General features: G+C 43.7%; 1 protein-coding gene across 1 annotated transcript; it reads left to right on the forward strand.

Moving 5' to 3' along the window:
• The first annotated feature begins 11,209 nt into the window (after positions 1 to 11,209).
• LOC119740637 lies at positions 11,210 to 16,483 on the forward strand. Its single transcript, XM_038216005.1, has one exon. The coding sequence runs from the start codon at positions 11,210 to 11,212 to the stop codon at positions 16,481 to 16,483; it is 5,274 nt and encodes a 1,757-aa protein (XP_038071933.1).
• Positions 16,484 to 16,513: the final 30 nt, after the last annotated feature.

The raw sequence follows: 16,513 nt of genomic DNA on the forward strand, positions 1-16,513 counted from the left end.
TTTAGAAGGGAACTATAGAGGGGACTAACCAGCTTGGCTCGGAGGGTTTTTTTTAGAAGGGAATTATGGAGAAGACCAACCATCGTGGCTAGGAGAATATTTTTTAAAAGGAAATTACAGAGGAGACTAACTATCTTGGCTGGGAGAATAATTTTAGAAGGGAATTATGGAGGAGACTTTAGCTAGAAGGATTTTTTTGAAGGGAAATATGGAGAACACCAACCATCCGGCCTGGCTAGGAGAATATTTTGAAGAAGGGAATTATGGAGGAGACGAACCATCATGGTTAGAAGGATATTTGTTTTAGAAAGGAATTATGGCTAGGAGGATATTTTCAGAAGGGAATTATGGAGAAAGCTACAACCATCTTGGCTAGGGGATATTTTTTGAAAGGAATTAATGAGGATATATTAACGATCTTGGCTAGGAGGATATATTGTTGTTTTTCCATTTTTGTGAAATTGTTTTATAGAAGAATATTTCATCAAGTATTAAACATCGTGACCAAGGACGAATTAGTTATAATGCAGGCTGGGGGGGGGGGGGGGCTTACTTTGTTAATGAGGAAAAAGGATTTTAAAAATTTGAAAGGAGGTTAATCGAAACATTTTCCAGATCCCCTCCCCCCCCCCCCAACTTGACATCGCACCCCCCCAGCCAAAGCTAGATCCACCCCTGTTTATTTAGGATTTCACGCTAGTTTCTGCTATAGTGAGTAGGTTTACGTAATTGTGAAGTAAGTGCCCTTAGATTAGCCACTCATTATTTTCATGGGAATTGCCAACACTACAACAGACATTTTTGCATGACACTTAAAAAATTACGGCTTTTGCAAAAGTGTAAACAATCAGTTACAGAGGATTACTTCTGTGTTTACAGGGATAGCGCAGATTTTCTGTGCAAGCGTGCTGTAAGCACAGAGTGAGATTCTACCTTCTCTTTGAGCGTAGTGACTCCTCCTTGCTGATCTTCCAAGAAAACTTCTCAGTGGTCTCCACTGCTTCCTCATCCAGCATCCAGGGTTAATTTGTTCAGCTCCTTAAACCGTCTCAACCCCGGGCAAGGGGGGGGGGGGGTTCAATCTGCGTTGAGACTAACAAAATGTGTCGCTGAAATTTGGAACAGCATTGAAACGCTAGTATGGCCTGATATGTGTCGAGGTGTCCCAAGGCGTGCAGTTTTCTAATGTAAGGGGCAACACCGCACGGGCCACAAAATCCCCCGAAACCGCGTTCGCTGATGAGGGGCTGATGTAGCGGTACTTGTGGAGCCGTCGACAGTCCAATTTCAACGGGACACACACTGAAAACACAGCGCGGTGCACGCCCGGGTGCTCACACGATCAATGGACCGCTGAAATATTGAATCTTTCTAGAAGTCAAATTATGCATAATGATGCAGCGTGAACCATGCACAAAAATGTCCATTTACCAGGTTCACGCCGTGTGCGCTTCGTGTATGCTTTGTGCACGCATCCAGGACAGCTAAATTTGTTCTGATTCGCTGTTTCTACCATGTCAATATTTGTTGCATGTCTGATGTATTTTAACAAATGATTCAATTTACGAGTTTCCGAATGTCTCAGCGATTCCGTTTTGAAGCTGGCCCAAAGCTGGCCCAACGTCGGCGCAGCGTTACAGAAACACCGATATGGCCTGAAATGTGGAGAGTTCATTGCTGTTTTCTAATGTGAGGGATATAGCACCGCACGGGCCACAAAATCCCCTCAAACCACGTTCACTGAGGGGTTGATGCGGTGCAATGTGTGGACCGCTCACTGTGCGTTATTCAATGGGAACGTGAAAACAGCGGGTGAAACGGCCACAATGCCGATGTTTCTGGATGCCCAATTTATTCAAAGCAATGCAGCGTGAACCATGCACGAAAAACTTCACTTGCAAGGTTCACGCTCTGTGTGTTTTGTATGCGTAGGATCAGCTAACAATTTGTTCCAATTCACTGTTTCTGTATGGTATTTGTCTATTTGTGCAGCAAGAGTTCACAAATACTTCCATTTTACAAGTTTCCGAATTTCTCAGTGAATTGGCTTTATTGATGGGCCCACCTATGAACTGATATTTGGTGCGGTTTACGCCGAGGCCACCGTGCAGTTTTTTAATGTAAGGGGACGCAACCACTCAGGCCACAAAATCAACTAAAACCGCGTTCGCTGAGGGCTAGTGCGGATGACGGTTGATTTGTATTGAATTGCATGGGAAGTCGCCGCGGTTACACAGGCGATCGTGAACCGCCAGAATGCTGATTTTTCTGCATTGATGGGCCTGGATCTTCTTTGCAAAGGACCCACAAAGTCGCTGATAAAGCACCAAAACAGAGGCACATGTATTCCCCACCCTCAGTGGAAGCCGCCCCCACCCCCGCCCCATTTTGAAAACCTGAATTACATTCACTGTTGTAATAATACTTTTATTTTGCATTTAGTGCAGCCTTTGAAAAAAAAAAACGCACCCCAGGTGCCCTACCCCAAGTTAAACCCAAGCGTCTCCGCTGGCTTGAGTACGATTTAATTCCTCATATAATCCCGAATATATCCACACAATTTAACCTTACCTGGATTCAGGAGGGAATATTGACTCTACACATTTTTATGTTTTATATTGTCCTGGCCACGTGGTAAACACACCCGGGGCCATCTCTCACCAGATCGTAGTATGGACCATAGTACCTCCTTCAGAGGGGGTGTCAGTCTTGTGATCCTACTGGAGGGGTTGAAAATTGGCGGGAAAACCCTGTGTGCTTGTGCAAATTTACATAGGCTTGTGTACAAATGCACTATATACATTGGGATTATTTCGATCACCCCTGTGACCAAAATGGAATGTCAAATGGGGTTATGTCTGTGGTTTTAACGGCTGTTTGGGGCCTGAGAGATACTCCAGACATGCCAGAGGTTAATCAGGGGTGAATGGGCTGGTTGTGAGGGTCGGGTGGCTCAAATTACATCTTGTAGAAACCACATTCCATACAGTCATTGGATAGTAAACATTAAAGGTGCGCGCTCCAGCAAGACTGAAGCGCCAACTGTACATTGAATGAATCACGGCCAAGTGTATACGTCACTTGTCTATCCACCAATCACAGTTTGTAGGTGACAAGTCGGTGACGACAAGTCGGTGACCACAAGTGAGTGGTCTGTGACTGACAGGTTGTGTGTGTCAATCATAAATTCCATATTTGGATGTGTCACCGACATCCATACAATATCCACCAATAAGAAGTGGCCATTTCAATCTCGGTGACTAGTTTTTATGTTGACTTTATATAGTCTCAACGACATTAACACTGCTTTCGTATCATTAATATGAAGCGAGTCGGTGATGTGTGATTGACAGCGTACAGGAGCCATGCAATCACAATCCAGGTCCGAGTTTTTAGTCACTGCTCAGGAAATCGATGGCACTATTTAAGACATGTGGGGCCGTCCACCCTTCATATCAACCACAGGTCACCTTCGGACGACAACCAGAGAGAGAACTGACTGCAAGAACAAGATTTTGCTCGGTGAGTGTTTGAAACAATCATTTTTCCTCTGAAGAAATTTGTTGTTTTTGCACAATGTGTTTGAGTCAATGCGGGATTCAGATTTTGTTGAATGTTGCTGATTCAATGATTCTCCAAACAGCGAGCGCGGTGGTAGGCTTGATATTTTCCCGTCTTTGTGTGCTTGTGAAAATGTGGTAGCTTGAGGACTGAAAAAAAACCAAGATTTTTATGAACAAATTGTTCTTTTTCATTTCACTATGACTCTGATACACGTCTGCTAACAGCAAAACCAGCGCGCTAATTCCGATACAGAAGTTGTGCCTTTTCCCAACGACCACTTTGGAGTTGATAAAGTATCGCGATGATTTACAAATGTGTTTGAAATTAACTTGTTCAGACGGGCTTTGTTTGTGCATAACATGCACTAAGCCCTTCTGAAAGAGTTAATTTCAAACACTTTTGTAAATTATCGAGCTATTTTATTTTAGCTCTTACTGTAAACAGTTGGTGCGGATGCAGACCACGGTTTTGTGAGGTCAAATTTAAGTCAACAACAATGTGGAATTCCTGTCTGGCAATATTTCCGTTACTACTTCCATTGTGCACTCTCAAATATAAATTGTCCAAATACTGACTGGTTTCTTTACTTCTTGAACAAAAATCATTAAGGTTTCTTGTCGATATGGATAATACACTACGAAGTAACATTTGTGGATTTTTTTAAAATTTAGGTTCGACTGTTATGTTGGACTGTTTTCTGACGGCAGTTTTTCGCAAGTATAAAACATCAAGTTCCCTGCTGTGATTCAGAACAGTAAAGATGTATTGATCATTCAAAATAATATTTCAGAGGAACTACAAATCGGTGTTTCACATTTCGGTTTCAAAAAAAAAAAGACTCGCAAAACCTGGACTCTTTATAACCTGGCCAATTTTTTTTGGCATGATCAAGCACACTCTTATTTTTGGCCTCTTTTTTCCTATTGACTTTATCGTTGAAATTTTCAAACATGAATCCTAGTGCAATGTACTGACATTATTTCCGGATATCACTCAAACTCAATCAGAATGAAAACTTATGCGGAAGTTGGTCACGGAAGAACGTATACAGATATCCGGACATCTCAAAATGCCGGTCTTATTTGTTATATTATTTGTGGTTATTCTCAGTGACTTTGAACTTTGTTGTTCAACTGGCATTTTGCTATAGTTCACAGTGCGCCATTCCGGTTTCATCAAGTTACTTTTAAGCATTGCAGGATAAAAGTGTCACTGGTCAGAATAGACTAGAGGGCGCAAATACAAACGCACTGGATCATGATGATGCACACAGTTTTATACAAGTTCAAAAGCTGGATGCATTTTGTAGAATTCATGGATAGATTTGATTTTTTGGAGAACGCATTTGAGATAAATAGTCAACCCAAATTACATTTTTACTGAACAGACATTTTTTGGCCGTATTGTACTTGTGGAATTCAGCTATGCCTCCCAACCAGACTCCAAGTTATCTCCTAGTGGATTTTTAATGACTCATATTTTTGTTGGTATTTTTTCAGCCAGCAATCCGCTCAAGTGTTGAGGAGTGCTTCCGCGAGAGAATTCAAGAACCGTGCTTAGGTGAGTGTCTGCTATTTGACATTTTCTTCATTCAACCATCAGAAAAGAGCAGTGATTTGGTAGGAGACTGTTCCTTTTTTTTCTATGCATTTAATCTTTTTTGGTCAAAATTAGAAACCAGAGAACGTCATTCAATTACCTCTACGAAAAATATCATCCTGGCCATGATGGTTAGGCTTCTCAATTATCCCTTCTAAAAAAAATATATTCCAAGCCATAGTCTCCTCAATTATCCCTTTTAAAAATATCCTCCTAGCCATGAGTGTCAGTCTTCTCAATGATCTCATCTAGAAATTATCTTCCAAGCCGTGATGCTTTGTCTGTTCAATTATCTCGTCTAAAAAAGTATCCTCTAAGCAATGATGATTACTCTCCTAAATTATTATCCATTCGAAAAATAAATACAGCTTCCAAGCCGTGATGGTTTGTGCGTTCAATAATTTCTTCTTCAAAAAAAATCCTCCCATTCATAATAGTTAGTTTCCTCAATTATCCCTTCTTAACAAATATGCTCCAAGCCATGATGGTTAGTCTCCTCAATTATCCCTTCTAAAACAATATCCTCCAAGCCATAATGGTTTTTATTTCAATAATCCCTTCCAAAAAATCCTCCTAGCCATGATGTTTAGTCTCCTCAATTTTCCCTTCTAAAATATCCTCCTAGCCGTGGTGATTAGTCTCCTCAATTATCCCTTCTAAAATATATCATCCAAGCCATGATGGTTTTCATTTCAATAATCTCTTCCAAAAAAAATCCTCCTTGCAGTGATGATTAGTCTCCACAATAATTATCCCTTTAGAAAAGATCCTCCTATCCATGATGGCTAGTCTCCTTAATGATTATCACATCTAAAACATATCCTCCTTGCCAGGATGATAAGTCTCCTCAAATATCCCTTCTAAAAAATATCCTCCTAGCCATGATGGTTTTCATTTCAATAATCCCTTCTAAACAATATCCTCTTAACCGTGATAAGTCACCTCAATTATCCCTGTAAAAAAACCCTCCTAGCCGTGGTGATTAGCCTCCTCAATTATCCCTTTTCAAAAAAAATATCCTCCTAGCAATGATGGTTAATCTTCTCAATGATCACATCTAAAAAATATCCTCCAAGTCCAGATGATTAGTTTCCTCAATTATCTCTTCTAAAACATATCCTCCAAGCCATGATGGTTTTTATTTTAATAATCCCCTCTAAAAAATCCTCCTAGCCATGATGGTTTGTCTCCTCAATTATCCCTTCTAAAACAATATCCTCCTAGCCATGATGGTTAGTCTCCTTAATTATCCCTTTAAAAAATATCCTCCAAGCCATGTTGGTTTTCATTCAATAATCCCTTCTAAAAAAATCCTCCAAGCCGTGATGATAAGTCTCCTCATTTAACCCTTCTAAAAATATCCTCCTAGCCATGATGGTTAGTCTTCTCAATTATCCCCTTAAAAAATATCCTCCAAGTCATGATGATTAGTGTCTTCAATTATCCCTTCTCAATATATCCTCCAAGCCATGATGATTAGTCTCCTCAATTATCACATCTAAAAGATAACATCCAAGCCATGATGGTTTGTCTGTTCATATAATCAATAATAATAATGTTCAATAATCCCTTCTAGAAAAGATACCTCCTTGTCATGAGTGTGAGTCTCCGCAATTATCCCTTCTAGAAATTATCCTCCAAGCAATGATGGTTAGTCTCCTCAATTATCACATCTAAAAATTAACTTCCAAGCCGTGATGGTTTGTCTGTTCAATAATCTCGTCTGAAAAATATCCTCCAAGCCGTGATGGTTTTTATTTCAATAAACCCTTCTAAATAAAAATATGCTCCTAGCCATGATGAGTAGTCTCCTCAATTATCCCTTCTCCAAAAATATATTCCAAGCCGTGATCGATAGTGTGTTCAATAATCTCTTCTAAAAATATCCTCCAAGTCAAGATGATTAGTCTCCTCCATTATCCCTTCAAAAATATCTTCCAAGCCGTGATGATTAGTCTTCTTAATTATCCCTTCCTTCTAAAACATATCATCCAATCCATGATGGTTTCCATTTCAATAATCCCTTCTACAAATATTCTCCCAGCCGTGATTACTAGCCTCCTCAATTATCCCTTTAAAAAAATATCCTCGTAGCCATGATGGTTAGTCTCCTCATTTAGCCCTTCTAAAAAATATCCTCCTGGCCATGATGGTTAGTCTCCTCAATGATCAAATCTAAAAAAAATAGTCGGCCCCCTCCCCACCCTCTGGATCCGCGCCTGTCAAACTATTTTGTCAAATTTTGACCTGAAATGCTTGTAATTTGATGTATGATGACGTCATGACGACGTCACTAAAATATCCACATCTTCACACTAAGGTTCATGTTCATATCAGGTTTCGTCTTTCTGCAACGCCTTTTTGCATTTTAAATTCACCTAAATTTGACCTACCAGTAACCCCGGAAGGAAAGGTCAGACGACTTTACCTTCGATATCAAAAATGTTTATCAATCTATAGTCAATCAGATTTCAAAATGTGAACATGATTGTTCATTTTGTTTATGAGGTTTTGCAGTGAAATTGCTTGTAATTAAATACCTGATGACGTCATTACGACGTCAGGGTATAAAAAGGTATATCTCTGAGTCAGTGTTGATGTTTGTTAAAGGTTTGAAGTCTGTACTGTTCAGAAGAAAAGTCGCAGATAATTATTGTCAGAAAAAAAAACAAGAAAGAAAGAAAGAAAGAAATTTCTTAACATTTCCAAACAATGATCGGGTAGTACCCGATCACCCAAATATAATTATCAGGGTTTTGTTGTTCGGAATGAGGAATTCTTGTCTGACATTATTTCCGCCTCTACTTTCATTTCGTAGCTTCAAACTAAATTATTGTTCACATACTGACTGGTTTAGTTTTTGAAAAAGTTGAAATCTTGTCACTATATGGATAGCACACTGTACATTCACGGAAAGTTGAATTGTCAAAACAAAGGCTATCAGTAGGACTTTTTTTTAGTCATATCTGATTGCAGTATTTTGAAGAGTTTAAAACATCAAGTTCCCTGCTGATTTCAGAATAGTTTCAACTGATTGTGATTAATGCTTAAACAAATTCACGCACTTTTAATACTTTAAAAAATATGTCTTTCTTTGGTTTACAGAAGACATACTGCGAAAGCTCCATTCTTTATAAATAACCTCACCAATAAAATCAGTATGATCAACCACCCCTTATTTTCTTCCTCATTTTGCCATTTTAATGTTATCAATTTAATTTTAAAACACGGAAACTCTGGTGCAATGTACTCACATTGTTTCCCGGCAATCACTGAAACTAATTCAGGATCAACAGTTATGGGGAAGTTGGTCACGGAAGAACGTTTATCAGGAAATCCGGACATCAAAAACATTCCTGTCTTATTGTGTGTTATTGCTCAAGCAGTACCCTTTCAACTTTGTCATTTCGCTAGAGTTCACAGTGCGCTTTGATCATCAAGTTACATTCAGCAGGATGAACGAGTCATGAATATAGAGGGCGCAAACTTACAAACGGACCGGATCGTGATAATTTATGATGCACACAGTTTTAGACCAGTTCAAATTGCTTTATTTAACTGGGTGAATTTGTAGAAATCATGTATAGAGTTGGTGTTTGTACAAATTGCTCAGGCTTTCTGTTCGCCTGAAGAGATTGAAGCAAAAGCTCTCGATGAATTCACTCATGTATTTGCATGTAGGGTTCCACTCAGCATGCAACTGAGATTCTGTTGGATAATTGGACAAACAGCCATATTGATTTTTGGCTTATTTTTCGAAAGTTTTTGGTGATTGGTACAGATTTTCACAAATCTGAAATATTTTGTGAGACAAGTTTCAGTTGACAAACAGATGGTGGATTACTAGAGCCCAACCGTTGCGCTGATTTCCTATCCGGAAAATAAATCTTTATTGAACGACTGCGGTAGTCCAGCTGTAATGTTTGTGCCCCTACTTCCTTGGTATGAGATCGATTTCCCCCACAAATGCAGAAACTGTATGCTCATTGTGATTCCTGTAACTACAAGTTCAAGCAACCTTGAACCAGTTAGAGGAACATATGATCAATAAAATTGCTCACAATCTTAAGTATGATGCAGCACAACTAACTTTTGAACTTTTAGCTTAGTTGATGCTATACATTTGACCAAAACAGATAAATTAAAGGGATTATTTGTTTGGTTCTTGTCACTGAATTTCGTTGCTAACACACGTTAATAGTCTGCCCACCGGCACACTATTTCGAAAACGTCTTCAGTTTTTTAAGACGATATATCTTGTCTGATATAACACTATACAAACACGAAATAATTCAGTGTCAAAAACAAAGCTGTTCAGACTCGACTGGTTTTGAATCAAATTTTGGGAGCATTTTTTTAAGAGCTCATTACATCAAGTTCCCTGCTGTGATTCAGAATAGTTGAAATTGATCGGGATTCGCACTTATTCAAAATAATTCACGCACTTGTAATAGTTCAGGTAAAAAATTACTCCGTTAACATTTTGGTTTAAAGAAAACAATCTTGCGAATGTTCGACTCTTTAACCTAAACAGTATATAGGTATGATCAACCACCCCCTTATTTTTTGCCTCGTTTTTTCCCTGTTTAATTTATCATTTTAATTTTTAAACATGAATCGATGTACTCACATTGTATTCCGGCAATCACTCAAACTAATTCAGGATCAACAGTTATGGAGAAGTTGGTCACGAAGAACGTTCCTCAGGAAATCCGGACAACTCAAACATGCCTGTCTTATTTTGTGTTATCATTTATGTGGATACTCAGTACCCTTTGAACTTTGTTGTTAAACTGTGTCATTTCGCTAGAGTTCACAGTGCGCCATTCCGGTTTGATCATCAAACATTCAAGCATTTCAGGATGAACGTGGAATATATAGAGGGCGCAAATACAAACGGACCGGATCGTGATGAAGCACACAGTTTTTGTGCGAAAGCGTCTTCGCCACTGGAGTGCACAACAGCGCCCTCTTGTGACTGACTGTTATAATTGCCAAATCCTTGTCGAATCACGTTGTTTCCAGATAATTCTTAGTCCGTAAAATCCTTGTTAATGACTCCAAATCATCATTTGCCTTTATAATCCAATCACCAGGTTAATTATAAATACCCCCTGTGCGTGAATTACTGAAAGTGAGTATAATTTTGGTTAATCTTGATACGATATTTGGAGGGATTTCACTTCACGTTTATCATGTTTATTGTTAGATTTGGGTTGTAATGTTCATTGTACTGATTTATATTGGAATCACATGCCATGTCATACCTACACACATTTGCATGGGGTTAATTCTTCGCTGGGGATATTTAGGGACCCTTTTGTAAATCCAGTGTTAATTTATAAGTGTTTTGGCCCTTACCTCCATATATTTGGGTTTATGTAAACATGTTGTGTATATTGCTGGGCTGATTATAGTGACATACGTTTATGTTGTTAATGTTTATGATATGATTAGGATTTCCTAGGCATGTGCACGTATTTATTAGTTCCCTTTGTGTTTATTTCTTCTTGTAGGACCACAGACTACACAGACCTCACATACTACACAGACCACACAGGCTTATACTAGGACCAGACCAGGCCAAGTACCCATTTAAATAAAACCAATCTCAGCCCATCACCGGTGTGACCGCCTCCTTCTTTTCATGGTGCCGAAACCCGGGATCCTACAACCAGCGACCCTTGGATCACCATTTCAACCTCCAGAATGTCTCAACCACAAGATGACGTTCTCGGTCAACCGACCATTGGCCATACAGGTGATGTGGCTATGGCCAACAGCGAACACTCCTCCCATCGCAGCAACCGGTCTAATAGTTCCGTCGCTTCCCACCTATCTGGTCTGAGTGACAAATACGCAGCAAAGATGCGGACCCTTCGAAAGAAGATTCGAGTTGAGGAGTTGCAGCACCAGTCGACTCAAGGCTGAAGAAATAGAGCGTCAGGCTTTGAGAGAGCGTGAAGCCATATCTACAAATTTGTCACGTCAACGCAGATTGCGTCAGGCTCAACAGGAGCTAGTCGAAGCTGAAGCCATCAGCGCCATGATCAGTGATGATACAACGCTGACAGATGTCACCATTACTACGACAAGCCAGGGTACAATCCCCGTGTGTACTTCTGCACAACCTGCGCCCTCTACATCTCCCGTAGAGAACCGTACCGTACCAGATACATCTCTTCGAGCCATCCCAAGTCTTACAACTGCTGCAGTGTCACAGATTCCTTCGATGACAACACTAGTCAGTGGCCACCCCACACCATTGTGTGCTGATGGACATGCACCCATGACAACCAGTCACATGTCACCACACTCAGCACATCAAGCTCAACCTGTTCCCACTGGTTCCCCTCCGATGGTACCCGGCGCAACAGCCATTGACCTCCTTGTAGCTTCGTCCTATGGAATTCCCAAGCCGGCTCTGCCAAGATTCTCCGATGGAAGAGAGAAGGAATTTGCCTTACTCCGCATGGCCTTGGACAACCTTATCAACGTCCATCCACACCTCACAGAACAATACAAGTTCCAGGTGATGCTCGACCGACTTGGTGGTAGAGCATTGAAACTTGCCAAGTCCTTCATGTACACTCGTCAGCCCTACACTGAGGCCCTAGCTGCTCTTACCGACAGGTACGGCCAACCCCGACAGCTCGTCCAGTGCGAGATCGCAGCCATAATGGCCACCCCTGCCATCAAGTATGGTGATACTGAAGCATTTGAGGAGTTCTCCCTGGATGTCCTCTCCCTTGTGGGGATGCTACAATCCCTGGAAGGTCCTGACGGCATTGAACTCCGTTGTGGCTCGCACGTCGACCGTCTTCTCAGCAAGGTTGCCCCCAGCCACAGGACGAGTTTCATGGAGCACTGCCTGAAGGAGGGCATCTTGAAGTCGAACTGTAGTCAAACCTACACCCTACCCCAGTTTGCAAGTTGGCTCCGTAGGAAATCTCAGTCACACAGCTTTGCCAGTAGAGCAGTGTCCGGGCATACTTTGAGTAACCCAAGACCGCAGCGATACCAGGAGCAGCGAATATCCAGGAAGGATACCCCAACAGCAGTACTCATGACAGTACCAAAGCCGAAGTACAAACCCCAGCCTTATTGTCCCTTTTGTGATAATAAGGAACACTACCTGGGTGGATGTCCACAACTCAAGAAGCTGAACACTGATCAGATCGTCAGTTGGATCCAGGACAAGGGACGATGTTGGAAGTGCGGTCGTGCACATAAGCCCGATGAGTGTACCCTCAAGAAGCCATGTCACACCTGCAAACAAGTACACTTAACTGTACTTCATGATGCCGCTCACAAGACTACCAGTCATGTCTTCAGAGTGCAGACATCAAGTCTGAATGTCTATGTTGACAGGCCAATCCGTCCGCATGGTGTGATGTTAAAGGTTGTGCCAGTTCTCCTTCATGGCCCCGCTGGCACCATTGAGACATATGCTATCCTGGACGACGGTTCTGAGAGAAGTATGCTAATCCAGACAGCAGCCGAGAAGTTACAGCTTAAAGGCCAGCCAGAGACGGTCCTCCTTAGAACTGTCCGTGATGACATAGTCGAATGCCAAGGTTCGGCTATGTCTCTGCAGGTGTCACCCAAGGGAAAGCCCCACATTAAGTACACCATCAATGGAGCCTTCTCTGCCAGCAATCTGTGTCTCTCGGTGTACACATATCCAGTAAAGGCTCTCCAGCAGCGGTATAACCATCTCCGTCACCTGCCGCTACCAGTGATTAACCAGGCATCGCCGATGTTACTCCTTGGAGCTGACCAAACAGATCTTATCATCCCCCAATGCCCAATAAGATCTGGACCCCGTGGTGCAGCAGTTGCTATCTACACAAGGCTTGGCTGGACCCTCCAAGGACCCACTGGGAATCATGATCTACAGCTGGAGCAACGAGTCTTCAAGACATCCACATTCCCGGTTACAAATGACCTCCTGCAGCATGTGCAGATGTTATGGCAGGCAGATGTGCTCCCTTACGCCAATGATAAGGAAGTCACCCGATCCAAACAAGACCAGTATGCTCTTAAGATGCTGGAGTCTAAAACCACCCGTGTCAGCCTTGATGGTGTGCAACGTTATGCCACGCCCCTCCTGAGAACCAAGGATGGAAACAGATTCCAGGTAACGAAAGATGCAGTTCTTCCTACACTAAGGAGAGCAGAGAAGCGGTTACAGAAGCACCCACAACTGGCGAAAAAGCACAACGAGCTTATCACAAAGCTGGTCGACTCAGGTCATGTGCGAGTTCTACCCGATGATGAAGCCGCAATGTCTGATGAATCTTGGTTCATTCCTCACCACACTGTTCATCACAATGGGAAGTACCGACTGGTCTTCAATTGTTCTTTTCAGTACAATAACCAAGTGCTCAACGAGCATCTCCTTCCCGGACCACAACTGGGTGCTTCCCTCATCGGCGTGCTTCTACGTTTCCGGCAACACGCCATAGCCATCTCCGGAGACATCAAAGCGATGTTCCACCAGGTGCGACTTCTACCAGAAGATAGGCCCCTCTTTCGCTTTCTGTGGCGAAACCTGAAGGTGGAAGCAGAACCACAGATACACGAATGGCAGGTCCTCCCTTTCGGCTCCACATGTAGTCCGTGCTGTGCGACCTTCGCACTCAGGAAGCATGCCAGCGACCACAAGGAGCAGTATCCTGAAGTAGCAGAATCGGTCGACAAGTCCTTCTACGTCGACAACTGCTTGGACAGCTTACCCTCATCCAGAGAAGCCAAGCACCTGGTCCATCAGATGCGAAACCTACTGGCCGATGCCGGGTTCGAGATACGTCAGTGGGCCAGTAACGACCCTACGGTAGTTGAGGATCTCCCACCAGATGCTCGGTCCAATGGCTGTGAACTTTGGTTGACCTACGGTGACACTGACTCCCTTGAGGCCACCCTTGGACTGCAGTGGGATTGCAGCACAGACAACCTGCAGTACCGCCACCGAACAGTCGACTACGAGTCCCTTAACATGAGGAACATGTACAAAATATTGGCAAGCCAGTATGATCCCATCGGCTATCTCACTCCGTTCACTACCCGAGCCAGAGTGATCGTCCAAGACTTGTGGAAAACCAAGTGCAACTGGGACGACGTTCTAGAGCCTGGTGCCATCAGAGACCAATGGCAGGCCTGGGAAATGGAGCTACCAGCACTGACCGACATCCAGTTGGATAGATGCTACACACCCTTAGCGGTAGATGTTAAGCCATCAAGCTACCAACTCCACATCTTCTGCGATGCATCAGAGAGAGCTTATGGTGCTGTAGCCTACCTTCGAGCAGAAGATAAACACCATCATATCCATGTCAGCTTCGTCATGGCCAGGTCCCGGGTTGCCCCCAAACGACAGCTATCCATGCCACGCTTGGAGCTATCGGCTGCCTTGGCTGGTGCTCAGCTGTGCCAGCTACTCAAGAGAGAGTTGAGTTTACCTGTAAAGTATGTTGTCCTTTGGAGCGACTCGACAACTGTCCTCACCTGGCTGAAGTCTGAATCCTGTCGCTATAAGGTCTTCGTCGGCACTCGAGTCGCGGAGATCCAGACCCTCACTGATGTCAAACAGTGGCGCTACGTCAATACCAAGAACAATCCGGCTGATGACCTCACCAGAGGCAAGACCCTGATGGAGCTTGCCCAAGAGTCCAGATGGCGAGACGGACCCCCATTCCTCTTGTCACCTCCTGACCAGTGGCCTGTCCACCCGGCCACACCACCAGAAGATGTTTCTGAGTACAAGAAGTCAACCTTCTGTGGTGCCGTGGCTGTGGATCCTGAAGATCCTCCCGACCTTTCCAAATGTGACACGTGGGAAGACCTCATCATGGCTACCAAGGAGCATCGTGATGGGGCGGCCGACACTGGTGACCCACCTGAGTTGGGTGCTGAAGATCGAGCCAACATCGAGCTGCTACTGTACCGCCGTGCTCAGCAAGGAAGTTTTCCTGATGACTTAGCTGCTCTTCAGGCTGGAAGGGATCTTCCTCGAGATAGCAAGCTCCTCCAGTTAGCTCCAGAGTATGATGATTTCACTGGTCTCATCCATGTTGGTGGGCGTCTACGGCAAGCGGAAGACATCCCCAAAGATTCCCGTCATCCCATCGTCATGGATCCAGCACATCCTATTACCAAACTTCTGATCCGAGAATATGATGAGAAACTACTTCACTACGGGCCTGAGCGTGTGCTTGCAGAGATGAGACGTAAGTTTTGGGTTCTGCGAGGACGAGAGGCCATTCGCAAGCATCAGCGCAAATGCTTTGGATGTCAACGATGGCGAGCCAATCCTGACGTACCAAAGATGGGAGATTTGCCACCAGCACGCCTGCGACTGTACAAGCCGCCATTCTTTTCCACAGGCGTTGACTGTTTTGGGCCAATGACAATCAAGACAGGGAGACGCACCGAGAAGCGCTGGGGCATTATCTTTAAATGTATGACTACCAGAGCGGTGCACCTTGACCTGCTAGAAAGTCTCAGTGCTGACGCCTACCTGATGGCCGTTAGACGGTTTGTGTCCAGAAGAGGGAAGCCCTTCGAGATACTGTCCGACTGTGGTACCAACTTTAAGGGCGGAGCTTCAGAGTTACATGAGGCATTCTCTGCCATGGAACCCAGACTGAAAGAAGAGCTCTCCAAACAACAAGTCAAGTTTGTCTTCAACCCACCGAAGGCCCCACACTTTGGTGGCGTGTGGGAGAGGGAGATAAAGTCTGTCAAAGCTGGCCTGAGAGTCGTCCTCAGTCAGGCTGTACCCGAACCAGTCCTGCGCACCGTTCTGATAGAAATTGAGGGTATTCTTAATTCCAAACCGCTGGGTTATGTTTCTTCAGACATCGCCGACCTAGATCCAGTTACCCCGAACCTCCTCTTGATGGGACGACATGATGCAGCGCTGCCACAAGTTGTCTACCCAGCAAGGGACCTACTCAGCCGACGACACTGGAAACACAGCCAGGTGTTAGCAGATCACTTTTGGTCGCGCTTCATCGGGCTGTACCTACCCTCTCTGCAGATACGACAGAAGTGGCAACGAGACGGTGCAGAAATGAAGCCTGATGATGTTGTCATGATCGTTGATCCTGCACTTAGCCGGGCTCAGTGGCCCATCGGACGAGTCGTCGACACCTTTCCTGGACCAGATGGTCGTGTGCGCACTGCCAGCGTGAGAGTGAGGAAGAAGAACTACACTCGCCCTGTTGCCCGCCTGATACGACTCCCAGAAGTCACCAATGAAGGTGTCAAGGATGACCAGGAAAACGACAAAGATCCAGCCCTAATGGACTCTGAGTGAGAACTGTAGTGGCTCCGATGCTTTCTATTC

Source organism: Patiria miniata, unplaced genomic scaffold (assembly GCF_015706575.1).
Source record: "Patiria miniata isolate m_02_andy unplaced genomic scaffold, ASM1570657v1 HiC_scaffold_10, whole genome shotgun sequence".
NCBI classification, from domain to species: Eukaryota; Metazoa; Echinodermata; class Asteroidea; order Valvatida; family Asterinidae; genus Patiria; species Patiria miniata.

Coding starts and splice junctions, on each gene's coding strand:
- LOC119740637 (XM_038216005.1), top strand. CDS start 11,210: ATGATCAGTGATGATACAACGCTGACAGATGTCACCATTACTACGACA.